The 27,691-nt window shown below is 39.3% G+C and overlaps 2 protein-coding genes across 5 annotated transcripts in view; one reads left to right on the top strand and one right to left on the bottom strand.

Annotated features, from left to right (window-relative positions):
- Nucleotides 1-27,691, bottom strand: part of Agbl1 (AGBL carboxypeptidase 1) — a 906,807-nt gene that overhangs the window by 783,862 nt on the left and 95,254 nt on the right. The gene's annotated exons all lie outside the window — the stretch shown is intronic.
- Nucleotides 7,912-8,450, top strand: LOC108349814 (high mobility group protein B1-like). Its single transcript, XM_039101032.2, has one exon. It carries the CDS (start codon nt 8,040-8,042, stop codon nt 8,433-8,435), a length of 396 nt encoding a protein of 131 aa, XP_038956960.1. The 5' UTR covers nt 7,912-8,039; the 3' UTR covers nt 8,436-8,450.

Raw genomic sequence — 27,691 nt, 5'->3', positions numbered from 1 at the left:
AAGCTGAGTCCTGATGCACCAGGGAAGCGTTGTCACTTTGGAGAGCATAATTTGGGACTCGACATTGATGATGAAGAGCACACTTAGGGAAATGATAGAGACCATAGTTAACAGCAACATCTGATAATCGAAAGAACTCAAATTCAAGATTTTACACAATGAGACATGATTCATTTGTTTTTAATTCTTACATATGATGTCAGTAATGGAAAACTGAAATGATCATTATTATTCAGAAAACATAGTTACAGAGCAGGAAAAAAAAAAGAAAGAGAGGAACTGGGAGACAACCTGAAACATTTAGGCTAGGTAAATCTAAGCACAAGAAAGCCCCTGACTGACTAAGAAGGGAAGCCCTATCTTTAGAGAAAACAATGGCTTTCATTCAAGACATGCTGAATTTACGTAGATAAACTACATGAAAGCTGCCCGAAACTCGTTAGAATACTGCTGCAAGCATCCGCCTACAGTGCTGGAGGGCACTCAAGCATGGAAATGTTTATTTACTAATATCTACGTTAGCAACAATAGTTTGTAACCATGGAAACAGAGAGTATCTTCAAGAAAATTCAACAAAAACAGAGCAAAGGGCTAACACACACACACACACACACACACACACACACACACACACACACATCACCAAAGAAAGGAGACCACTAGAGAACTAGAGAGATGAGAGAATGCACAGTCAAGAACAGTAGTGAAAACTTGACTGGAACAAGGGAACATATTTGGCTTCGAAAAGAAAAGTTGCTAGATAGCCTAGGTCCAGAGATTTTTTTCAAACTTGACCATGTGGTAGGTTTATCAATTTTATAGGTTTTTAACTTTACTGGACTTGTAATAAAAAACATTGGAGCAGTATGTAATATATTACTGGCCAAGAAACTTTAATCTCAATACTCGTGTGTCTGTATGTGTGTGTTTGTGTGTGTGTGTGTGTGTGTGTGTGTGTGTGTGTGTTTATAAGGATTATACTACAAATGCTTTGCCTTTTAAAAAAATTAGCAGTAAAGATGTTGTTTCTGGAGGTACGCCAATGTAAGATTTAAGCAAGAACAATTGTCTAGAATAAAGTAATGAGTAATAGAAAATACTCACTATTCTAGTGGCTTTGGATGCTACCAAGAAGTTCTTTGCTTGGGGTCTAGTCATTAGTTAAGTGCATAGCAATGGTCTACTCTCTGAGCAAGACTCTCCTAACCTGTTTCAATACAGCAGGAAAGACAAGAATGATCAACAGAATTAAGACAACTACTTTAGTCAGCCAACGCCTATGCCAATGGAAAGCAACACTTAGGTGGACATGGCAGCACAGCCTTGTAATAGTAGCATTTAAGAGGCTGAGATAGGAGTATCATGAGTTCTAAGATGAACTAAGCTCCATAGTGAGACCCTACTTCAAAAGCAAAAAAAGGTCAAATATGAGGCATTGGGACTTAAACAAGTAAGAAAGCACAATTACTTGAAGAAACCAAGCCCACTGCATATAACAAGTGAACTGGAGCCCCATTTTGTGGCTTTGGGATAGCATATTGTCACCTCTGGATGTGGGCATCTTGCAGCTAACATTCTGAAGGGACAGGGAATACAATTTTTTTCTTAAGTTTATCTCATCCTTAAGTTCATCCTTCCTTACCACCATGTCATATGGTTTGGGTGCTGAGTGGGCCGCCCTACAGAATGGAAAGTAGAACTGAAAAAAAAATTCTTTCCTCTAACTTTCTCCATGTTCCTACCAATGAATGGATTCTTCAATTTTTTGAAGAACATATTGATCCAACGAACTATGACAACATCCAAAGACAAAGAGGAACAACTCTTGTTCCACCCATTCCTCAAAGCAGGACACTCCAGTCAGGATTTGAGATATGACAGATGCTCCCACTCTCCTCAGCAAAGGCTAAGACTAAACTGTTGACAAATGTGTAAATATCCTCTTGCCAACCATTCACAAAAGAGCTACAGAGTTGTGATAATGCAAGTTACTTCTTCAGGTTGAAATAAATTTTAAGAACCATTAGGAAAGTCGTGTTAGTAATTGTTACCACTACTAAGGGAACCTCTGTAAGTGGCAAATGCTACATGTCCTATATTTACCAAAGTACATCACTTTTGAGCTTCATGGGAATGACGGATAATAAAATTACTCAGTTTAGGATAAACAGCCCACCTAAGACCCAGCAGTGAGTTAGCAAGCAGCACACTGAGGTACAGCCTTATTCTAAAACTAGTTCTCAACTTTTCTTACATGGTCAACATAATTCTAGGTATTCAAAAATATTGTTTAGTGTAACTTCGTTATCTTTCAGATATGGGCTACAGTTTATAGTCAGACAAGATCCCGGGGTCAACACTTAACTATGAAACAAACATGCTCAGCTGAGTTCGATGATTGACTCAGCTCGGTATGGAACAATCGCACTACATCTTGAGACTTAGATATTCAGTGGTAGTCATGGAGACAAAGACAGAACTTCATTGGAGGCAGATCTTGAATGTGTCATTTGTTTTTATGATAAGTGTTTACTGAGCATCAACTACATACCAGAACAAATTGACAAAACAATTTCTGTATTTAAAGAGTTTATAGTCTTGGAGAATATCATTAAAGAAACAATAAACAGCAGTGTTTCTTAAAGTGCACTAACTTCAGACTCTTAAATGTTATGAATTGTATTTTAAAAAGTTAGACAAGGGCTGGGGACTTAAGGACTCAACAGTTAAGAGCACTTGTTGCTCTTGCAGAGGACTCAACTGTGTTTTCACAGCATCCACAGAGTGTCTTACAACCATTCATAATTCCAGTTCCAAGGGTTCTGACACCTCTTCTGACCACTAAAGGCACCAGGCATACACGTGGTGCACATACACACACACACACACACACACACACACACACACAACCAAACACTCATAAACATAAAATAAATAAATGTAAGAAAGGGAAAGAAAGGTAAGAAATGGGCAAAAAGACCATCTGTGCAAGGGTCAGCTGAAAGTTGGGAGAGGGGCGCTAGGGCAGTTGTATGAGAAAGTGACTCAAACAGAATGTGAGGAGGGAAAAAAGTTATCACATAAACATCAGGAAGAAGCCTGTGTCAACATGAAAGGATAACCGGCACAACGAACAGATAAATCCACGCTAAACCAGCAGACGGAGGCAGGGGCATTATAACTAAGGATAAAGTGAAAATAGGACTAAGTTAAATAACAGTTGGATAAAACAGGAGGTCCTTTATAGGAATTGAACACATTGCCATGAGTACAGACACCCAGAATGCCATCTGGTGCATTCCCACCCCTCCAGCCCCCTGCCTAGCTTAAGAGGAAATAGAAGAGTAGAAAAACATAGTATATGTGAGTGCACACACAGGCACACAAGCACACAGGCACACAAGCACACAGGCACACACACACACACACACACACACACACACACACACACACGAGCCAGGTGACCAAGAAAAATGGGCAACACATGACTTCAACTGATCATCAATTTCAGAAAAGAGAAGAACACAGAGATCAAAATCGAGATGGATCCTGTATGGTGGGAGAAAAGAAAAACCACGAGCATATGGTATCAAGGCTAAATCAGATACGATGCCCAGCATGGAGCGTTTCCATTTCTCTCTGGAATGGAGAAGAGAAAGAAACACACTTGTACACCCAACTCTATCCAGGTGCTGTCAAAGGCTACTTGTGGGAACCATCATCAATCATTATAAATTGTAACAGAAACTGAAACCCAAAACCTAGTCTGATTTGGTATATAACAGACACCAGGGAGGCAGAGAGAGGATGGCTACTTCTGAGACAGAGATCTGGAATACAGCTCTGCAGTGAGCGAGCCCCACCATACCAGGCTTGTCATATGCAGAGGCTCTGCAAATGAGAGATGGTTTAGAACTTCTTCCAAGTCTGCAGGCAGCAGCAGTATAGAGGCTGCCAAAGGTTTGCGAGAATTCCCAACACCAGAAGTAGAAATCTAATAACTGAGAAGAAACGAGCAGGCTGGAATCATCATGGGCTTCCCAACACAGAAGAGTCTCTTTCTACTTAAGAATGTGACTCTCTATTTAGCACTTAAGGTAAACAGCTTCACTTTCCTTAAATTATTCATAAAGTAAGTTATATATTAATGCACAATTTTAATCCTATACATAATATGTATATATAAATGTATAATGTGCAAAGTCTATAAGTAAGCATATATATGCAAAATAAACTTTTACAGAGTGTTGCTAAATGACTATGGAATAATCAGTGTTACACCACTCTTAACTGAATATAAAGCTCACTTATTTCTAAAGGAGCTACCCTTTGCCTTTTTAATAATTTCTATTTGAATGGAGTAAGAAAACTCTCCAGCTCTTTATACCATGAGTGTTCTTTTTCTTTTTGGAATCAAAGTTTTCATATACCAGATAGTAGGAGATGCTTTAGGAGAAAGTATCAACATTACTTGTTTAAAAGATGGGATTTATTACTAAGAAACTGTAACTGTGGTCATAGTCCTTCAGAGTGTTTTGAATGAAAATGGCCCTCATGCAGTCATAGGAACTGGAATTACTGAGGCGTGGCCATGTTGGAGTAGGTATGTCCTTGTAGGAGTATGTCACAGAGGATAGGCTTTGAATTTTCAGATGCTCAAGCCAGACCCAGTGTCTCACTCTCCTCCTGCTGCCTGCTAATCCAGATGTACCACGTCTGCCTACATGCTGCCATACTTCCTGTCATGAGGATAATAGACCAAACCTCTGAACTTTATACTAACCCAAATAAAAGTTATAAAAGTTATCAGGGTTATAATGTCTCTTCGTCACAATAAAATTCTAATTAAGACACTTTAGAATACCATAGAATAAATGCCACAAAGGAAAGGGTTTTTAGAACAAAAAGTTTATTACCAAAATTAACCTATACAGTATAACCCAATGATTGCACTCTTTGATGTTTAATCAAGTTGAAAACTCATATCCATACAAAAGTCTGCACATGGATATTTATAGTGACTTCATTTGTAATGGCAAGAACTTAGACCAATAAAAGTATCCTCCAGTAGAGAAATGAATAGCTTGTGGTACATCTATTCAAGAGAATATTATTCAGCACCAAGAATAAATGACCAACCAGTGTACACACACACACACACACACACACACACACACACACACACACACAGAGTAATCTTGAATGTACACAGAATTCAATGTATAAATACACCTATATAGTTTAAGTGAAATCTTCCCATTTGGGGTTAGTGTGCTTCCTCCAAGAGCCAAAGACTATACTACATAACACTTCTTCAACACTTGGCTTGCTTCCCGAGAGGTGGAAGGTAAGTCCCTATTGCTAAAAAAAAAAAAAACATTGACTTCAGACACAGGATCCAGAGAGCCCTGAGATGGAAGAGAACTAAAATACCTCTTTCTTCCCCAAGGACTAGCTTTCATGATACCAGAAGATGCCATACAAGTTTCCAAGGCAGCAAAGCAATCAAGTCCTACCCAGCTATGCCTATAAACCACATTAATGACCAGCATGGACTAATAACCCTAAGGGCTCAGAAGTGGCACACATACCTTGGAAGTAATCAACAGCTCTCTAACTGGATTTAAGATCCACTCAACAAGAGGGAAATCATGCCTGGTAAAAAGAATAATCATAAACTCAAAAAACTTTTTTTGAAAATTAAAGTTTTAGATGAGATCTGTGGGCAAATATAACAGAGGAGAGGTGTAGGGAGCCGTATTGGATTTGGGCCTGGCCACTTTGTGACTGCATAGCTCAAGGTGGCTACGTGACTCTGGGCTGCATGGCCACAGAGGTTTAACCTTGAAATGACTGCCATACAGACATGAGATTGTTGAACTAAAGCCTCTCCCAGGAAGACCCTGGGAGCAATGACAGGATGTTTCAGCCTGCACCCGATGTCCCTGAGCAGATTCCTGAGAAGGGTTCGACCTTTTCAAAGAACATGTCCCCGGAAGACTGTTGCCTCTTTGTTATAGGAGGATATCTTGCAGTGTAGTGATTCACCTTATATCCTTGGGCATTTCCCAAACTCCCCTACCCTAAGCTTCAGTTCCTGCTTCTATTCCAGCCTCAGAGCTTTAAATGCTGTACATTTCTCTCAATAAATGAGACCTTGACAACAGAACTTTTGCTTGGTCTCCTTCTTCTCTCGCTCCCCATTTAGGCCCAAGGGTAGCGCCCCTTCGGGACCCTGAATAACTGGGTCCCCGCTGGCAGGGACAGAGAGGAAGCTTGTTGCAAAAAAGTGGGCTACAAAAATGTGCTAATGTCTAAATTGTGGAATCTTAGTCCTATCTGACCACCCACCTTCACTGAAATAACAGTTTCTTCTACATGAGAGACACACTGCTCTGCTGTTAATAGAAAATGCTCATTGGTTACCTGTTTCAAGAACAATTACTTTAAGAATTAATATTGTGAAAATATTCTAAAGTGTAAGTTGTAAGTCATATGTCAAAAGGTAAGTGTGTGTACGTACCTTTAAAAAAGCACACTGTGACTGTTTTGAAAGCACAATCACAATAATCTTCAAATTTTGTCAAAAAAAAATTGGGAATGGTTTGACCCAAAAATATGTCCTGGTCCAAATAGGATTTCCTGCTTTTTGATTCTTCTCAGCATCTTGATCGGTTTCATGGTGATTGATCATTAAGTCACTAATTGATCATTAAGTTCTCTCAACCCTTTATGCAAGCTTAAGTTGGTCCATGACAGAGATATAGTCAGATCGCCCTTCCCTAATTCAACTTGAGGGCTCCTCATGGCATTTCTACAAATCTTATCTGAGTTGAAATTTTCGCATCTTTCAGGTGTGTCAGATGGAGCTAAGTTTTCCAATATGACAGGCCACGTTCTTTTCTACTTGCATCCTCCGAAATTGAGTAGGAAGTAGGAACATTCAATTTTTGTCATTTTTTTAAGGGAAGACTTTTGTTTACTTCTTTTTTGTCCCTCCATCTTTATTAACTTGGGTATTATTTACATTTCGAGTGTTATTCCCTTTCCTGGTTTCAAGGCCAACATCCCCCTAACCTCTCCCCCTCCCCTTCTTTATGGGTGTTCCCCTCCCCATCCTCCCCCTATTGCCGCCCTCCCCCCAACAATCACGTTCACTGGGGGTTCAATCTTAGCAGGACCCAGGGCTTCCCCTTCCACTGGTGCTCTTACTAGGATATTCATTGCTACCTATGAGGTCAGAGTCCAGGGTCAGTCCATGTATAGTCTTTAGGTAGTGGCTTAGTCCCTGGAAGCTCTGGTTGCTTAGCATTGTTGTACATATGGGGTCTCGAGCCCCTTCAAGCTCTTCCAGTTCTTTCTCTGATTCCTTCAACGGGGGTCCTATTCTCAGTTCAGTGGTTTGCTGCTGCCATTCGCCTATGTATTCGCCTATGTATGGCTGTGTCTCTCAGGAGAGATCTACATCCGGTTCCTTTCGGCCTGCACTTCTTTGCTTCATTCATCTTATCTAGTTTGGTGGCTGTAGGGGCCACATCCCGGACAGGCTCTGAAAGGGTGTTCCTTCTGCCTCTGTTCTACACTTTGCCTCCCTTTTCCCTCCCAAGGGTATTCTTGTTCCCCTTTTAAAGAAGGAGTGAGGTTACAGAGCGGAGAGAGTGAGGAGGCTGCGTCTGGCTCCCGCTCTCACAGCCATTGCAGTACATTGAGCTCCATAGAGACAGCACCGGGGCAAGCGAGAGCCGGATGGGCACTGGGAGACTCTGTGCCTCACGGAGGAAAATCAACTAAACATGGCAAAGGAGATCCTAAGAAGCCGAGAGGCAAAATGTCCTCATATGCATTCTTTTTTTTTTTTTTTTGGTTCTTTATTTCAGAGCTGGGGACCGAACACAGGGCCTTGCGCTTCCTAGGTAAGCGCTCTACCCTCATATGCATTCTTTGTGCAAACCTGCCGGGAGGAGCACAAGAAGAAGCACTGGGATGCTTCTGTCAACTTCTCAGAGTTCTCCAAGAAGTGCTCAGAGAGGTGGAAGACCATGTCTGCTAAAGAAAAGGGGAAATTTGAAGATATGGCAAAGGCTGACAAGGCTCGTTATGAAAGAGAAATGAAAACCTACATCCCCCCCAAAGGGGAGACCAAAAAGAAGTTCAAGGACCCCGATGCCCCCAGGAGGCCTCCTTTGGCCTTCTTCTTGTTCTGTTCTGAGTACCACCCAAAAATCAAAGGCGAGCATCCTGGCTTATCCATTGGTGATGTTGCGAAGAAACTAGGAGAGATGTGGAACAACACTGCCGCGGACGACAAGCAGCCCTGTGAGAAGAAGGCCGCCAAGCTGAAGGAGAAGTATGAGAAGGATAATGCTGCCTACAGAGCTAAAGGAAAACCTGATGCAGCGAAAAAGGGGGTGATCAAGGCTGAGAAGAGCAAGTAAAAGAAGGAAGAGGAAGACGACGAGGAGGATGAAGAGGATGAGGAAGAGGAGGAAGAAGACGAAGATGAAGAAGATGATGATGAATAAGTTGGTTCTAGCGCAGTTTTTTTCTTGTCTATAAAGCATTTAAATGCCCTGTACACAACTCACTCCTTTTAAAGAAAAGAATTGAAATGTAAGGCTGTGTAAGATTTGTTTTTAAACTGTACAGTGTCTTTTTTTGTATAGTTAACACACTACCGAATGTGTCTTTAGCTAGCCCTGTCCTGGTGGTATTTTCAATAGCCACTAACCTTGCCTGGTACAGTCTGGGGGTTGTAAATTGGCATGGAAATTAAAGCAGGTTCTTGTTGGTGCACAGCACAAATTAGTTATATATGGGGACAGTAGTTTGGTTTTTGGTTTCTTTCTTTTTTTGTTTTTTGTTTTTGTTTTTTTTTCTTTTGGTTTTCTTTCTTTTTTTTTTTTCATCTTCAGTTGTCTCTGATGCAGCTTATACGAAGGTAATTGTTGTTCTGTTAACTGAATACCACTCTGTAATTGCAAAAAAAATGGCGGCTGTTTTGTTGACATTCTGAATGCTTCTAAGTAAATACAATTTTTTTTATTAGTACTGTTGTCCTTTTCATAGGTCTGAAAGTTTTCTTCTCAAGGGGAAGCTAGTCTTTTGCTTTTGCCCATTTTGGGTCACATGGATTATTAGTGTGCATCTTCACACAGTTAGCTGGAAAAATCTTTTGTCCACACACCCTGCATATTGTGGTAGGGGTAACATGTTCATCCACAGTTGAAGAATTCTCCAAAATTGTCATCAGTTGGATAAGAGATACTCTACTTAGCAAAGCAAGGAGTGATCAATTCTGTCACACCATGGGATTATTAGAATCAAACAGTCTGAAAGTCTGTCCTTGAAGGACTAATAGAAAAGTATGTTCTGCTCCTTACTTGAGGACTCCTTTAACTGCCATTACTGTGTAATGACAGTTATATTTTGCAGTTTCCCCTACTAAAGACCTGAGAATGTATCCTCAAAAGCATGAGTTTAAAATACAAGACTGCTGTACTATTTGTTGACCTTAGTCCCATCAAAGGCTATCATGAGAAGCTGGCTGTAATGCCTTTGCCCTTCTAACTAAATACAGTTTGCTCAGGAAACTTGACTGTTTAAAGGTATGTTTAATTAGTTGAGCCAGCTTTTAAAATTATGCCACATTTAAAGTGAAGGGTATATTTTCCTATATTGTGGTTTGTCCCTTTATAAATCAGATACAAGGAAAGCAGATAAACTTTGCATATTAGTACCAGTTGTCCAAGCCATTTGCTTTTTCTTTATTAAGCCCGAACTCATTCATTAATCTGCTTAGTTTAGGGAACAATTTGGCAATTTATGGGTTTTCTTTTTTCTTTTTTTTTCTTTTTTTTTTGAGATTATCGTTCTCTTAAAGTGCCAGTGTTTTAAAATAGCGTTCTTGTAATTTTCCGCGCTTTTGTGATGGAGTGCTGTTATATCATTTTGACTTGGGTTCTTTACAGTTGCCTTTGTTCTATAATTTGAGGAGGAATACTAAACATGAGTCCTGGATGATACTAATAAACTAATAATTGCAGAGGTTTAAAAAAAAGAAGGAGTGAAGCATTCGCATTTTGGTCATCCTTCTTGAGTTTCATGTGTTCTGTGCAACTAGGATAATTCGAGCATTTGGGCTAATAGCGACTTATCAATGAGTGCATACCATGTGTGTTTTTCTGTAAGTGGGTTACCTCACTCAGGATGATATTTTCCAGTTCCATCCATTTGCCTATGAATTTCATAAAGTCATTGTTTTTGATAGCTGAGTAATATTCCATTGTGTAGATGTACCACATTTTCTGTATCCACTCCTCTGTTGCAGGGCATCTGGGTTCTTTCCAGCTTCTGGCTATTATAAATAAGACTGCTATGAACATAGTGGAGCACGTGTCTTTTTTATATGTTGGGGCATCTTTGGGTATATGCCCAAGAGAGGTATAGCTGGATCCTCAGGCAGTTCAATGTCCAATTTTCTGAGGAACCTCCAGACTGATTTCCAGAATGTTTGTACCAGTCTGCAATCCCACCAACAATGGAGGAGTGTTCCTCTTTCTCCACATCTTTGCCAGCATGACTAAAGATGTTGAACATTTCTTTAGGTGTTTCTCAGCCATTCGACATTCCTCAGCTGTGAATTCTTTGTTTAGCTCTGAACTCCATTTTTTAAATAGGGTTATTTGACTCCCTGCAGTCTAACTTCTTGAGTTCTTTGCATATTTTAGATATAAGCCTTCTATCAGTTGTAGGATTGGTAAAGATCTTTTCCCAATCTGTTGGTTGCTGTTTTGTCCTAACCACAGTGTCCTTTGCCTTACAGAAGCTTTGCAGTTTCATGAGATCCCATTTGTCGATTCTTGATCTTAGAGCATAAACCATTGGTGTTTTGTTCAAGAAATTTTCCCCAGTGTCCATGTGTTCGAGACTCTTCCCCACTTTTTCTTCTATTAGTTTGAGTGTATCTGGTTTGATAGAAGACCTCATACCAATATTATCCAAACTATTCCACAAAATTGAAACAGATGGAGCGCTACCGAATTCCTTCTATGAAGCCACAATTACTCTTATACCTAAACCACACAAAGACCCAACAAAGAAAGAGAACTTCAGACCAATTTCCCTTATGAATATCGATGCAAAGATACTCAATAAAATTCTTGCAAACCGAATCCAAGAGCACATCAAAACAATCATCCATCATGATCAAGGAGGCTTCATTCCAGGGATGCAGGGATGGTTTAATATAACAGACAACCATCAATGTGATCCACTATATAAACAAACTGAAAGATAAAAACCACATGATCATTTCATTAGATGCTGAGAAAGCATTTGACAAAATTCAACATCCCTTCATGATAAAAGTCCTGGAAAGAACAGGAATTCAAGGCCCAAACCTAAACATAGTAAAAGCCATATACAGCAAACCAGTAGCTAATATTAAACTACATGGAGATAAACTTGAAGCAATCCCACTAAAATCAGGACTAGATAAGGCTGGCCACTCTCTCCCCCTACTTATTCAATATAGTTCTCAAAGTCCTAGCCAGAGCAATCAGACAACAAAAGGAGATCAAAGGGATACAGATTGGAAAAGAAGAAGTCAAAATATCACTATTTGCAGATGATATGATAGTATATTTAAGTGATCCCAAAAGTTCCACCAGAGAACTACTAAAGCTGATAAACAACTTCAGCAAAGTGGCTGGGTATAAAATTAACTCAAATAAATCAGTAGCCTTCCTCTACACAAAAGAGAAACAAGCCGAGAAAGAAATTAGGGAAACGACACCCTTCATAATAGTCCCAAATGATATAAAATACCTTGGTGTGACTTTAACCAAGCAAGTGAAAGATCTGTATGATAAGAACTTCAAGACAGTGAAGAACAAAATTGAAGAAGATCTCAGAAGATGGAAAGATCTTCCATGCTCATGGATTGGCAGGATTAATATAGCAAAAATGGCCATTTTACCAAAAGCGATCTACAGATTCAATGCAATCCCCATCAAAATTCCAACCCAATTCTCCATAGAGTTAGACAGAACAATTTGCCAATTCATCTAGAATAACAAAAAAAAAAAGACCAGGATAGCTAAAACTATCCTCAACAATAAAAGGACTTCAGGGGGAATCACTATCCCTGAACTCAAGCAGTATTACAGAGCAACAGTGATAAAAACTGTATGATATTGGTGCAGAGACAGACAGATAGACCAGTAGAATAGAATTGAAGACCCAGAAATGAACCCACACACCGATGGTCACTTGATTTTTGACAAAGGAGCAAAAACCATCCAATGGAAAAAAGATAGCATTTTCAGCAAATGGTGCTGGTTCAACTGGAGGTCAGCAGTAGAAAAATGCAGATCGATCCATTCTTATCACCCTGTACAAAATTTTTGTCATTTTAAGAATTACAAAATATAGCCTTCAACATAATGACATGGTCTGTCCTGCCTTTAACATGGACTGGCAGTCACTGGAATTCACAATGTATTCCCAATGTGACGCATGTTTACCAGCTGTCTTGGTTTGGGTTTTTTTGTATCAGATCTAAGCTAGTCCCACTTTACTATGAAGAAAGATGTATAGGGAACATGATTGGCTTATCCAGAACCTCAATGTTCTGTTTCCAGGACAGGGATAATCTGTGGTATAATTGCATTCTTAAAATAAATTGGTTACAAGAAGAAAAAATTCTGAAAATGGAAGAGGCTGGAAAATAAAGTCACATGACAGTGTCTCCACTGCTTAAGACAGGGCTTATGTTTTACAGGATTGTCTTTCTCAGGCAATGGAGTTGAGTCATCTTATACATATCCAACCTCCACCTCTGTTGTATAAATTGTCCTCAAAGACTCTCAAAAACTAAGGAGCATCTAACCCTTCTGACCCTCTGCATGCTATTGAAGTATCTTATATGATGGAGCTAAATGATCAAGGCACAACAAAACGGTGTTTTTTACCAACAGAAAGAATGACTTAGATTCTCAACATGGTCCAAAAGGTGTAGGCTATGGATGTGCTTGATAGTGACATCTAGGTTAAAAGACTATCTTCTTGATGGTAACTCAAATATCATCTCTTCATTAACATATAAACTATGGTCATTTTCCTAGACAAGTGAACATATGGACATCTTATTCTGTAAGTGGCCCAGGGAGAAGAAGGAAGATTTGAAATCTGTCATGATGTGCATTACAAAAAACTTCAGTGTCTTCCTCAGGTTTTGAAAGATACCTAGACAAGTCTAGTGTTCAAGAACAGAAACTCTAAACAATTATTATGCATTATTAAAATTATTTTAACCCATAGATAAAGTATGATAGTGCTAATATATGAAGTATTTCAATATAAGTATTCACGGCATGTTGTATTATTGAATATTGCCTTGACAAAGACAATATTTATTAGTATAGTTATATTTATTATACCATTATCACATGCTTTTACTATGTAAAGGTATTTGGGTAAGAATTTAAATAAGCTTTTTAATTCAATAAATTCATTTTTGTTCTTGAAGCAACACCATTATGGGAACAAGTGAAAAAACTTGGTGGCTATTAGTCTTCAAAAACAATATAATACGTCTTAAAAGTGCTAACATAAACACCTTTAAATAATGACACATGTGGAATACCTCAGCCTTGGTGTTTGAAATCTAATAATTTGTAAACTCCCCATATATGAGCCATAGATGAGATAAACGAGGTGCTAAAAATTTAGTGAGCTTTGGAAAGAACTTTGTTCTTATAATTTTTGAAAACAGAACAGAAAGTTCATTAAAATTGTTAAGTGTCTGATCCATCAATTTAATGATGCTGGAGCCTTTTCTTTGCCTCTCTGTATACATACTCCCTCCTAAAATACATCCAAGACAACGCAAGGCATAAAAATGAAGAAGTAAAATAGTTAATTCTTTTCATTCTTTTAAATATTGAAGTGGCAGATCTCCCCCAATACTCGGGACCTATAAACATCTGGATCAACAAATTAAGATCTGTGAGTGGCAGTTAACAACATTCATGTGGGATTTGGGCATGTGGAGTTATCTTTGCTTTGGAGATCAATACAATCCTCAAATGAAGGCCATCCCTTGTCTAGGATAAACACAGCAATATCTTGGCTCTTGCAAATGGGACAGTGTGTAAACTCCCAGGCATGTTAGAATCATCCATGTTTATTTTAACAACCCCACTGATAGGATTAAACGGGTTTAAAGATTAAATGGCTTTACAAGAACTGGGTTTTGTACATATGTTGAATGTTTGTTGATAAATAAAATTAGATTCAAATGGTGTAAATTATGAGATGCAATTTTCCTTGTAAACACTAGGCAAATTTTGAAAACTTTTCTAGGGAGGCCAGAGTCTTTCATGTTGCCAAAATCCTGCCTACAAATTCATTAGTCAGATTCACTCTATTCAAGGCATGCATGAAGCTAAAAAGAGAATCAATTCAAATTGAAACAAGTCAGCTGTTGAGTAGTGTCACAATTTCCATAACAGTAGAGAATCATGAATGACATCACAGAGCATGGTCCCCTAAGAACGGGACCTTAGGAGTTTGCATGCAGGGGACAGAAATGACATTGGTCAAACTTGTAGTTATTAACAAGGACCCGAACTGACCATGCCCTTTGGGACATGTCAGCCAGATGCATTCTGCTAAAGTCAAAAAGTCAGTTGTCAGGAGAGCTTCAAAATAGTAAACTTTTTTTTTAGGACAAATTGGTACAAAACATAGTGCCCACCTTTCTTGATTATCAGTTCCAAAAAGTATTCTTGAAAACAATAGTCCCAGATTTTTTCATTCGGGTAAGTGTAGGTACTGATTCTGATAATAAACGATTGAAGAAATATTCCATGCATGCAGTGTGTCTGTGCACAAGGAGTAAGGTAGGATTTAATACCTCATCGAGAAGAAGAAAGCAGCTTGCAGAACAGTCATAAAATGTTAATGTTTAAAACAAAATTTAATTAGGACCTAGGGAGATAGCTCAGGCAGTGAAGTGCTTGTCACAAGGACCTGAGTTTGATCCCAGAACCCAATATAAAAGCCAGGTATGACATGCTTGAAATCCTAGCAGTGAGACAGAGACAGGTAGCTCTCTGGGCTTGGTAGGCTAGCTAGTCTAGTCTACTTGGAGAGTTTCAGGCCAGTAAGATACCCTATTTTTAAAAAAATGAGTGAAAAACACCCACACACACTGACACACAGCATAGGCGCACTTTACAACTAAACTTCTGAGCTGAGAACTAAGTAAATATTTTTGCTTTTAAGTTAGTTACTTTGTGTGTTGTTTTATAATATTTCAAAGCTGACCGATATTGTCTTAAAGCTAATGATCTAAACAATGCTAAAAACATATTACATGTAAATGAAATTGCCACATCCACCCCTGAACATTAGACACTTCCAAATGACCTAACCTTCAAAGCAGTCCCAAGGGCACCCCTGTTTATGTGTTGTTTCCCTTGGTCTCAAAGAAACACAAGTACATTTAATTCAATAGGACTATGAAATATCCTACCTATAGGCCCGTCACTAATGCAACTTTCAAGGGGAAGCAGCAATCACAATGCTTCTACAGGAATCTATGAGATGCTTGATTGACATCTGCCTTTTCCCTTAATGAAGAAAGCCCTTGAGAACAGAGACTATCTCACAGTATTCTGTCCCTCTGTCCATGTAATAACCTCCCTACAGTAAGCTGTCAATAAATGCATGATGGAAGAACAAATATATGAGTGAATGAGGCATTTAAAAACCCTCATAGATCAATTGAAAAAGTAAATCACTCAGTCTGAGCAACTATAATAAAAGAAAAAAATTTACGCTCATCATAAAATAATGTCTACAAGTAGACAAGAACGTGTCAAAGACAGTATATTTGAATCAAGTTCTACAGAAAGAGATAAATGACAAATTGTAGAAATATGTGTCTTTCTTTATATCTATGTCTTTTACTTAAGGCCTTGCTAGCTTATTCCTTTCGTGTCAAGTTTGATGGGGTTCGGACCATGATTTAATCACCACAGTGTAAATTTTCAGACTGTGACAGTCCCGTTAGAATAGAGAGCTGCCTGTTGTATCTCTGGATACTGGCACATCCATTCCCCGGCCTATCTGTCAGGATGGAATCAGGAATCCATTCCACAATTTAACATCTTTGCTGAGCACTGCAAAGGTTACAGGCTAACAGGTTGTAAAACTGGCTTGTGAATCAGGAGGTTACGTGTTCTGGTACGCGGATCCAGACAGAGCCTCATCAACTTCCTGAGTTTCTCTGCTTGGGAAAGCACCATCGTCAAAGAAATCCACAAGTACATCAAACTCAATGGACAGTGAAGTTGTTGCTATGATCTGACAGCGCAAGCAGGAAGCAGGGGGAGAACCACAGGAGCAAAGGTCTTAAGGCTGTAGTCAAGTAAGTAGACAGGGAACTTCTTCCGTGTGTATCACTACTTCTTAGCAAGACCCAGACAGCTTGATAAATGACTAGGATCATGGAGAATGCTGAGGAAAATGATTAAGGGAGTGGAATAATTGATATATGAGGAGAGAGGATTTCGAAAAATCTAATTGTGAAGATACCCAGCCAAACAATGAGCTTGCTGAGAAGATGCAGACGCACTTCTAGTTTGCACTCTCGTGAGCAAAGCCCAGAGCAGGATGAAATCGCCTTAGCCGAAAAGGAAGTGAGTGGGAGTAAAGGAAGAAATAATAAAGTGGAAGTCAAGGACCAGGACGGGGGCCAAATTCTCACAGGAGGATGTGTAGCTCATAGGCTTACTCCCATGCCTGACAGTTTTATTCCCAGATAGCGAATGTGGAGTTTGACTCTAGCTTTGCCCTCCGATGCCTCCTCCTTGGCACACTGGGCTGGCCAGAAAAATAAATCACTTGTAATCAGTATGACTTTCATACAAACAGCCCTTGTATTCTCAATAGAAACTTGATTAAAATAAGCTTAGAAAATACTCCAAAACTAAAGGGATTTTGAACGTCCTTTGGAGTCTGGCTAAAACCAGCGTGGCAGGGGAAATCTGAGGGACTCAGTCCTCATAATCTCTATGCTGGTGTCCCCTACTGTGTCAAGAAACAGGATTTCTTATTCAAATGTCTAATCATTTCTGCATGCCAGAGGGATACTTCAGATGCCTGAAGGAGAGAGCCATAAATCCCGTCCCCCACTCTCTATCTCTGTGTAGGCTTCAGTCACCCTAAGTTTGACAAAGCGCAGAACTCACTGAGAATGGAGAGAAAGGGTGGTCTCAGATGGGCAACAGAAGACAGATAGAAAAGATGTAAGGGAGCTGCTACACGGGTGACTCCTGCTCATTTGGGGAACTGTCACCAGGCTCTGGTGTGCCCTTCTGATCTCCTGCGAAATGACAAATTCTCGACCTGGCAAACGGCAGGTCCCCATTTCCATAAGCGTGTTCTTCGGCCTCTGTTTTTATGCTCCCACTCTGCCACATCCCTTGGCATTATCCTCCCATTCCCTGTCTTGGCAAAAGAATGCTGGAGGAATCTGGGCAATCACAAGGGACAAATCCTCTCCTCTCAGTGACATCTCTAAAGAGCCAGGGAAGCATCCCTTCTGGGGAGAAAGGTCCCAAGATCCCTTCCACACACACCCCACAGTGGCCCGCTGTGACCAGAGTAACTAATGGAGCGAGATATTACTTTTCATTAATAATTATTTAGCTTCCTAAAAGTGTTCATATTAGATTAAACGTTAAAGATATATTAAACTCACCCCTACATCCAACTATAAACGAGACCAATGGCTTTCCCAGTAGTAGCACATAAGACTATGACTTCTTAAAATTCCATGGGAAATAATATGTAATTTCTGTTTCTTGAGCAAAAACGTGCCTACATTTTATTCTAGGTTCATTAATTACATTTTTCTTCACGTCTCCGTGTCTTCTTAAAGCTTTATCTCTCTGGGGTCTGCTGCATCGGAAGAGAGATGCAGAGGTCAAATGCCCTCCCCTGGTGTGTCCATTCACTTGGCTGAGAAGCAATGCTGCTGCCTTTACGGAAGTTGACATTTTAATAACATTACACTTATTTGTTTTGTGTTTTGTTTTGTTTTGTTTTGTTTTGTTTTGTTTTCACTGTGCTGCTTCTTGTCCCCATTCTGCTTTCTGCCTGGTATTTCTCTGCTGTAATATCACTTACAGTTCCTGTTCTGTGGTTGCCTTGCTGCCATTACTGGAACTATTGTCTTCATTCCGGCTGCCTGTCTCCCTGCCCTTATTTAATGAAATGTCTCTGTTAAATGCCACACAGCCAGTCTTCCAAGGCCAGACTCAGATGCAAATGTTGAGCTCAGACAGTCCGTGATTATTGGGGTGTGCCCAGACGTCTGCCTTCCTTTGTGTTTTCCACAGCTGAGACATTCTTTCTACTCTACCTTTTCACTGTCTTTACACTCGTTAAAGTTCCTGTGTTTCTTTTGCCCACTCTGCAGATTTGAAAGTTGAGGTTTTGAAAATTTATTTTCCTGACATTATTTGGAATTTTAAGCATATGTGACAAACTCTTAAAAGTTAGATTCTGTTAGATTTTTACTTAGAAAAAAAAAGTTTTTTTCTCTCTTTCTCCCTTCTCAATCTTTATAAATTTGGAAGTTTGGAAGGGTCATTTTATTTTATTATTTTTAATTTTTATTCTTATTGTTTGAGAATTTTACACACAGATATAATCTGTTTTTGATCAAGTCCCCTCACCATCTCTCCCAAATTCCTCCCTGATTACCTCCACCATTTCCCCTCCCAACTTCACGTGGTCTATTTTAAAAATCCCCCGACTCATTTAGTGTTGCCAACATGAGCATGGAGGCAGAACCATCTTCTGGAGGGAATCGCCCTAGCAGAGACCAAGTTTCTGCAGAGTGCTGATCCTCATGACCCCAGCAGCCCTCGATTGCCATAACTCCACAGATAGAGGTGTGTTGCGTGAGATATTTTTAAAAGGACACCATTCCACACTAGCGCCGACTACTCTCTGGCCCCAGCAGTCTAGCTGCCTCCATGACTAGCACCAGGCAGCGACCCCCATCTTGCGATTCTCTTGCAGTGGATTCTGCTCACATTCTTAGCCATTGCCTCTGTGATCACAAATCCCCATAACACGGTATGATCAAAATTCTAGAGGCTTGCAATTTATCCTACAGACTTATATTAGTAAATTCTCAACACACAAACGTCTGCACAATGAACTCAAACTCAATTGATATAAACACAAGCTACACACCTAGATGGGGCCAATGCAGCCTACATATTTTTTACTCACCTGTCTAAGAAATCTCCAGAACTTACGGTTCTGTCTCCTCTTTCTCTCCTATAGGTTCCCTCTTATCTCCTCCTGTCCATCTCCCCTGTCTCTCTGTACTTTCCGTACTCATCTCTAAAATTCTCAGCCCAACTTTCTTTTCCACTGTCCAACCAGAGGCTCTCGTCTTATCTTGTGCTTGCCCTCACCTGCATACAGACAGCAACCCACATTTCCCCCTTTTTGTCCCATTAAAAGGCTCTTTCCTCTCACATATCAATTGAACACAACTATTACCATTTTGTAAAGTATAAACTATGCGATACACCTAGCATCCAGTCCATCTGTTATCTATCCTAACTGTTAAAAAGCATATAATTTCATATATGTTATGTCCTTGTTTAAGCTTGCATATCATTTGAAAACTATCTTCTCAAATATATTCTTTCAGTGCCAAATAGCCTGGGTTGGCTATGAGACTATAACTAGTCTTCAGTCCTGTCAGCAATCCGAGAACAACCAATATTATCTGAAAATATAGGAAGCCTAACACAGCTTCCAGAACCGAGACAAGTTAGACTTCATGAACCCCTCCCATCCATACTGGGGTTCGACTGGCTTGATGTGTGTAACTCTTGTGCATGAACTGGTATGCGTTTGTGTGTACAATGGCCCTGTCATGTCAAACAAAAGCTGTTTTAGTGTATAGAATCTTTCTACTACTCTCCCAAGATGAGCCTTGATGGGTGAGGGTGTGGTATAGACGTCGTATACAGAGCTAGGTGTCCTATACTCTTGCTTTCTGCACGTTGACCCACTGTAGGGCTCTTTACTAGTCACTAGCTACTGCATAAGGAAGTTCTCTGATGAGGCTCCATAGATGCCCTTCGCTGTGGGTAGAAAGACAAAATCTTAGGAACAGTTTATTAATATGTCCATGTAGAATTGGTGCCACTCCTAGGGCCAATGACCTATCAGCCCATGGCATTTGTCCCAGTTAACAGTTGCTTTTTATTAAGATGAGGGGCAAAGAGTTGAACAGAGAAGTCAGATAACAATTTCTCCTATTTTATCTTTTTTCCTACATTTCTAATAATGTTTGCAATTTACAAAGATAAAACCAAAACTGTAAAATTATTGACTCAAATAAAACCCAGATTGATGTGGAAAAGCACAAAATCCTGCCACACTTTTCTCTGTATTTAAGTCTCGCTTGCTGACATGACAGTTGGTAAAATACTCAGCTTCCAAGTGTGAGGTCCTAAATTCAGTTTCCCAAAGGCAGTCTGTAAAGCTGTGCCCAGTAGCAAACATCTGTAATTCTTGTGCATCAAAATGGAATCAGAGGAGACTCTGTGGAACCACACAGCCCAGCTATCCTCTCCTATGCATTGAAGTTCCAGGCCAATCAGAGACCTCCTATCAAACAAAGATGGGAGGTGCCTTTGACCTCTACACATGCACCATGCCCATGTCTACACACACACACACACACACACACACACACACACACACACACACACACACACACACACACTATTTGTGCTGCACATGCTTTAAATATTTCTCATAGCATTTATCTTTATTTTGTAAATGATACAGTCTTACCACTACCTGTTGGCATCAGACAACCCCCATGGAGTCTTGTTCTGGTAGATGAATCTGCATATCCATACATAACTTGCTGTCTTGCTTTTGCCAAGGATTAAAAGCCACAACACCGCTCTTGACTCCTATGAATTTAAGTGTGGCCATGTAACACATCTCTGACCAGTGAAAAATGCAAGGCTCTCTGGGGCGCTTAGTGCTTCCTTCCCAGAAAGATAAAATTACACTAGTGGAAAGAAATTTGGTACATGTCCTGCATCCGCATTCCCATCAACAGAGGAAGGCACAATCCCAATACCTCAAGGATGTTGGAAAAAGAGACTAGAAAGATGTTTTAGTCCATGGTGCCTGGTCCAGGATTTCAGACCACTGTAGTAGGATCTTGTTTCCTTCATTACTGTTGTATTTCCTTCCATTCGTATTGAAGAAAGACCAGTTATTCTCAGACACTATAATCTCTGGCTTTCACATGAATGTTGACATTCTAATTATGTTAATCTTTATTACTGTTTGTATTCGATCATTACACATCTCTTAGTCATGAATTAGTTTTCCCTCTGTGTCTGTTCTGTCTCCATCCTATTAATTGCGTTTAAAAACAGATTTTGTGTTCTCACTTCTCCCTCAGTCATCTCTCTCAGCTCATCTGTCTTTGTACTCTTGAGTCACTGAAATTCGTGATCTTAAATTATCCTACAGTGTGAAGCAGTTGCAGGAAACAGTCATTTGTCTCTAGAGTAATAGTTTCCTCATTTAGATTCTCCATCTGCCTTTTGAATCCCTCCTTGCTTATGCATTTAGAAGGTTGGCATGCGCATATTGATACTTCCTGTACTGATAAGGACAGTTTATACTGTCTATGTTAATCATATTACATGAGCTTGGTTCAAGCACGTATTAGTTCATCTCCACATCATCTGATTCCTGGTTCACTTCCCCTAAGATATACAGTGGAGGTACACACATCTGAGATCTATTTGCTCTACGAGTTCATAGGGAAAATAGGAATGGTCCAGAAACTGGTTCTGATACATTTACCTAAGTAGAAATAGCAAAATTCTGAAAGCCAAGTGAGTAATAATAATAATATAAAAATATATGTTATTACTTAATTTTTAAAAATATTTATTTGGAAGCATGTTATCCCTTGTTATTTATTTTCTTCTATCTATGTGATAATATTTATTTTGAAAATACAACTAATAGTAACAACTAGCAATAATTGATAGTGGGCTGAAACAAATGTGTAAAGAGAAATTACAATAATATTTTATATTTCTTTCCCCTCTCTGATAGAGTCGCTCCCTTTAGCATCTTACAACTCTCTACTGGACATTGTAGCTATGTAGTATATGCCTGGGGCTATGTTAATATGTGTTCTTAAGGAATGTAGAACAGGAATTTTTAAACGAAAAAGATCAATATAACAAAACTAAACATACATTCACTATATGTAACAAAAACAGTAACAAGGTTCCCATTTCCTGTACAGTAAGACAGTCTGACCTTTCCATTCGCTTCCCAAGTGATGATTCTGTGCAGTGTCTGTCAGCGTTAGGACAACCTTGCTTTCTAGTGCATTGGGACCAAACTGACATGATGAAATTCCTTTTGCCTTGCAGTCTTGCTCCCATGCCCCCCGATTCCTTCATCGTACTGGCCTTTGTTGTTTCACAGACCTGGGCATATCAAGGTTAGGCAGGTTCTATTAACAACAGCATTTAATCAAGGAACATTTATCATTTTATTTACCTATAAGAGTAGGGATTTTGGACAGATAGAAATTCATTTTCACTCCAAAAAAGACTGTCTACCTTGTACCCACAGGCTAGTTAGAGTAGACTTGTGAGAAGTCTGTTCTTTGGGCCTTTTTTCATTTTTATCTTTTTATGTTCTACATGTCTAAAATAGCTATGATTTAAATGTTCCAAAGTCAAATTTCACTCAGGGAAAATGGTTTTGAAGCACAAACTTAATTTGAACTTCTAAAATCAGAATTGAATCCAGACACATAATAATCTTGATGGAGAAATTGAGAAAAGTTTAATCAGTTGGCTACCTCCTTCTATTGCCACTTTATTTTTAAATTCTGAAGCAGTTCTGTTTCCACAACTTGAGATATATTGTTGCAATTGTTATTATTATTGTTATGGTTCTTTTCTTGTTGTATAATTGTCGTTTTGTAGTACTTAAGTGCCAAAAACTAAGGCAACTTAGGTACAACCCCTTAAGTCTTCCTCAGAGACCATGCACCATGTCTAAAGCCAGAACATTTAAATCTCTGCTTCATAGCAAACTCCTTGCTGATTTTGATCCTCTGTGTGTTTGCAAACTGGAGGATATTCTAGCAACTCACGCTTGGAAGGTATGTTACTGCGGGTCTTTGTTGTTTTCTGTAGATAGCAACAGCTATAATCTTACAGGCTAGTGTCCAAGAGCGTATGCTCTTCCATTAATACAAACTCAAGCATGTTATTAATAATGTGATATATGATCTAAGGATAACTACAAGTAACTGACTCTACTAGAAGAGGTCAATACAGCAGGGCAACGAACCACACATCTTTGAGGAAACAACACTGATGTTGTTAGCAGGTAAAGTCTTTCATTTTCTTCAGTAAAAATTTCATCAAATAGCTAGAATTGTCCTAAGTGACTCTAGGTCAGTGTGCCAGGAGCATTCACACAGTTAAGGAAAATCTAGTGAACATTTTGGATGGGATCACCAGCAATCTTTTGTACCTTCATTTACATCTACCGAGAAATCAAGAAGATGGCTTGAGGCTCCTTTATTCTTGTCCAAAAACTAGGGCTGACACATGACTCAATCCTGTAGAGTTCATGGTCATTAGTAAAGACCAACAGAAAATCTCCACATGGTGCAAAGCCAGCATATCAGCTGCCCTGTCTCCTCATCCTTCTTTTTCTAATCAATCAATGAGTATTTTAATTGGAGCCCATGGGATAAGAACTCTAACATCCCTCTGTTTCCTAGAACATTCAATAAAACAGTAGGACAAATGTGTGAAATATGTATTTGTTCGTGTGGTTTCCTCAAGCTAATTTAGGGACCAATACTTTCAGCCTAACATTCCATTGTGAAGAAGAATTTAAAAAAGAATGAAAGAGTTAAATTATTGCAGAAATATTTGCTCATCTTGTGCCGAGTTCTTGTGATTCTGTCTTCACATCCACTTCCACATGCTGTCTCTAGCCTTCCCAATCGCAAATTATTTTTGACATCTTATACAATATGTTTGGCTTTTCTTGTTGTATCTCTTCAATCTGGATGTGAGCATCCTTCCGTCTGTCACTAAAATTATACAGTATATAGCCTTCTTCTTCAGTGGCTATCATTTTCATTAACCGAACTCTTTTAAAAACATGGTCTTTTAAAGACAGAGTTTCAAGCGTTCCCGGGCACTATATACTTAAATTGCACATTTAAACAACATTACTCAGAGGGGTGTGACAATGGTGAGTCCATCTCTATAGGCTACAAACCATGTGGGCAACATCTGCCAAAAGACAGCAATGTAACAGAATCTAGTTATCTATCTATGCATGTCATATCTGCAACATTGTTTCCATTATTATTTATTTTAGAAGTTCCCTCATGACTTTTTCCTCTAAGCTTACTATCCAATAATGAAAAACAAAGGTTTTTAATTTCTAATTGGGGGGCTTTCTAGAACACAAGATTTTCAGTGGAATCATTATTGTCTGGTAGAAATGGTTGGTCACCCTATGTCTTGGGAGATATTGGCTTTTGTTAGTTTTGATCCTTGTTTTGGGGGGGTTGAAATTTTGAGAGGAAGGGGGAGAGTCAGAGAAAAAAACATGAGGTTTGGCTGGGTGGGAGGAATGGAAAAGATCTGGGAAGAGGTGGGAAAGGGGAAAGAATGTGATCAAATATATGAAAAATAAATAAATTTAATGTCAAAATTCAAATTGTATCGTTAACAAAATACACTATTCACACGAGTCTTACTGATCATGCCCCCTATAAAGCTTGGACCACAACAGAAATCATCACCCCCAGAAATTCACAAACAGAGGGTTTAAGAGAGACTTCTCTCTAGTAGCTATGTATAATGATATTTTATATGGAGGAGGCAAAGTTCTGAATAAAACTCATGGGCTTGGAGTATACAGCTCCTCTACAGGGTCATGGGAAACTTGTCCTAGGGATCATCAGAAAATATTACCTTGTGTATTTACCTAAAATTGTGAATATTTGTTGTTTATTGTGCCCAGCAGTTATCCTCTTTGCCAAGGATGCCATGCCTTGATTTTTCACACTGGAATAAGGTGGCGCTTACCATTTAATACCGTGTAAACATTTGAGGAGTTAATCAAGATCAACAGGAAAACCAATTAAAATGCTGAGTGAAGCCATGCATTTGGCATTCGTGTGAAGAAGATACACAATGAACCAGTGTGATGGCCAAACTTGGTTGTTAACTTCTCACTGCTTGGAGCCTGAATCTCCTTCCGTCAGATTAGCCTGTGAACACATCTGTGAAACATTCCCTTGATTGATAATTAATGCAGGAGAGGCCAGCTCACAGGGAGCAGTCAGTACCATTGCTAGGTAGGTGAGCCTTACCTTTCTTTTTTCTTTCCTCATTAATTAATTTGTTTATACACTTTACAACCTGATTGCAGCCCCCTCCCTCTTCTCCCAGTCCCACCCTGGCACCCCCTTCTCATTCCCCCATTCTCTTTTCCTCAGAGAAGAGGACTCCCATGGTACATCAAGTTGCAGCAGGACTAAGTGCATTCGCTCTGACTAAAGACAGACAAGGCAGTCCAGCAAGCGGAAGGGCATCCAAAGGCAAGCAACACAGTCAGAAACAGCTCCCCTCCCCTGCTCTAATTGCTAGCAGGGCTGTCTCCAGAGAGGCTTCACCCAGTAGCAGATGGAAACAGATGCAGAGACCCACAACCAAACATCAGGTGCTCAGGGAGACTTGAGGAAGAGGGGGGACCAGGATTGAGAGAGCCAGAGGGATCAAGGACCTCACAAGAATACCTACAACGTCAGGTAACCTGGGCCCATGGGGGAATCACAGAGACTGAACCACCAACCAAAGAGCCTTTCTAAGAAAACTAATTGAATGTAAGCATGGGAGTCAGTCAAGAAGTATGCTTCTATGATTTGCTTCAAGCTCCTGCTTGCACTCTTGCCCTGACTTTCCTAAGTGAAGAACTATTACCTATAAGTCAAAAAGTTGCTTTTTCTCGGAGTATTTTACCACAACAGGAAAGCAAACTAAGTCAGCCACTGAGCAATAAGAAAGGACATTCCCCAACATTGGACTTCATGGAAAGTTGTATTAAAGGAGACACCACGTCGCTGAAGCCAAACGTGAATAAAATAAAAATAAAAGGGAGAATAACTGGTTGGTACAGAGGTTGGAAACTGTGAGACTCTTCACTCGCTACTCATGGGAATATAAAATGGGACAAATGCTGTAGGAAAGAATCTGGTGCATCCTCAAAAAGTCCATCTCAGTATTTCTGTATAAATTAGCGATTTTACTTTTAGCTATATACCAGTAGTATTAAATCCAGGTACTCAAATACATGCACACATACGTTCTTAGCATCACCAATCACAGCAGGTAAAAAGGCATAAAAAAATGCTCATCAGCTCATCATTAATGGATTCACAAAACGGGTTATATCTGCTCAAAGAATATGATTAATTTGTCAAAGAAAGGAGGTACAGATGCAGGATGCGATAGTGATAGACCTTGAAAATAGTATGTTACATGGAACAAAAGGCAAGACAGGTAAGGCCATAAGTTAATCATCTCTTGGGAATATCTCGAATAAATAAATGGAGAGAGACAGAAAATAAATTAGTAGTTGTGAGGGCCAGAAGAGACGGGAGGAGAGGAAGGAGTGAGGGTCACTGCTTAATGGATGTAGCTTGTTTTTCTTGGAGAGGGTAATGAAACATCTTACATAGCCAGATTGAGTTGGTCATGGCACAATGTTATGAATGTACAAAATGCAACTGAACTGCAAACTTCAAAGTGGTTAATCTTGGGTGCTAGAGAAATGGCTCGGTGATTAAGAGGGCACTTATTGCTCTTGCAGAGGACCCAGGTTTGACTCCAGCACCCACATGATGCTTTACAGCCATCAATCACTCCTGTCCCAAGAAACCCTCTGGGTACCAGGCAAGCACATGGTACTCATACAAACATGGAGGCAAAAATACTGATATGCATAAAAATATAAATCTTAATTTTAAAAATTAATCTTCTGTTATGTGAGTTTTACCTCAAATGCAAAAATAAAAAAGATACAAGATAATGTTTATGACCTAACTAATAAAGTATTCAAAATGTATCTTTAAATTAAAAATGCAGTAGAAAGCAAATCGCTTTAGGGCAGTCCCATTTTGTAAAATAATAAAAGTTATAATGCATATTATAAATACATACAATTTAGTGAATATGTAAAATAATTCCAAGCATTACAAGGAACTACTGGAAGAAGTTAGCTATGGAGACCCAATTACAGGAGACATCCATTATGCACATATTGCTTTCTCAAAGAAAATATAAAACATGTAACAAACTTTTACAATGTAATTATAGAGCCCTCCTACACACAAGAGTAAATCGTCCACAGTTTTTATATATCTGTTTTCTATTTTGCTGTGTGTGGTTTCTAAAATTTAATATTAACAATTTTTAAAAGCTATTTCATGTCCATCTGTCCTCTACTCCCCTTCATTTTAACAGCTTTCCTCCTACATTAGGAAATAGGAGTT

The sequence above is a fragment of the Rattus norvegicus genome, chromosome 1 (assembly GCF_036323735.1).
Source record: "Rattus norvegicus strain BN/NHsdMcwi chromosome 1, GRCr8, whole genome shotgun sequence".
Classification (NCBI taxonomy): Eukaryota; Metazoa; Chordata; class Mammalia; order Rodentia; family Muridae; genus Rattus; species Rattus norvegicus.
This window is presented reverse-complemented; position numbering and strand designations above follow the sequence as displayed.

What these genes read in the sequence shown, in the direction of transcription:
- LOC108349814 (XM_039101032.2), top strand. Translation starts at nt 8,040, where the DNA reads ATGTCTGCTAAAGAAAAGGGGAAATTTGAAGATATGGCAAAGGCTGAC.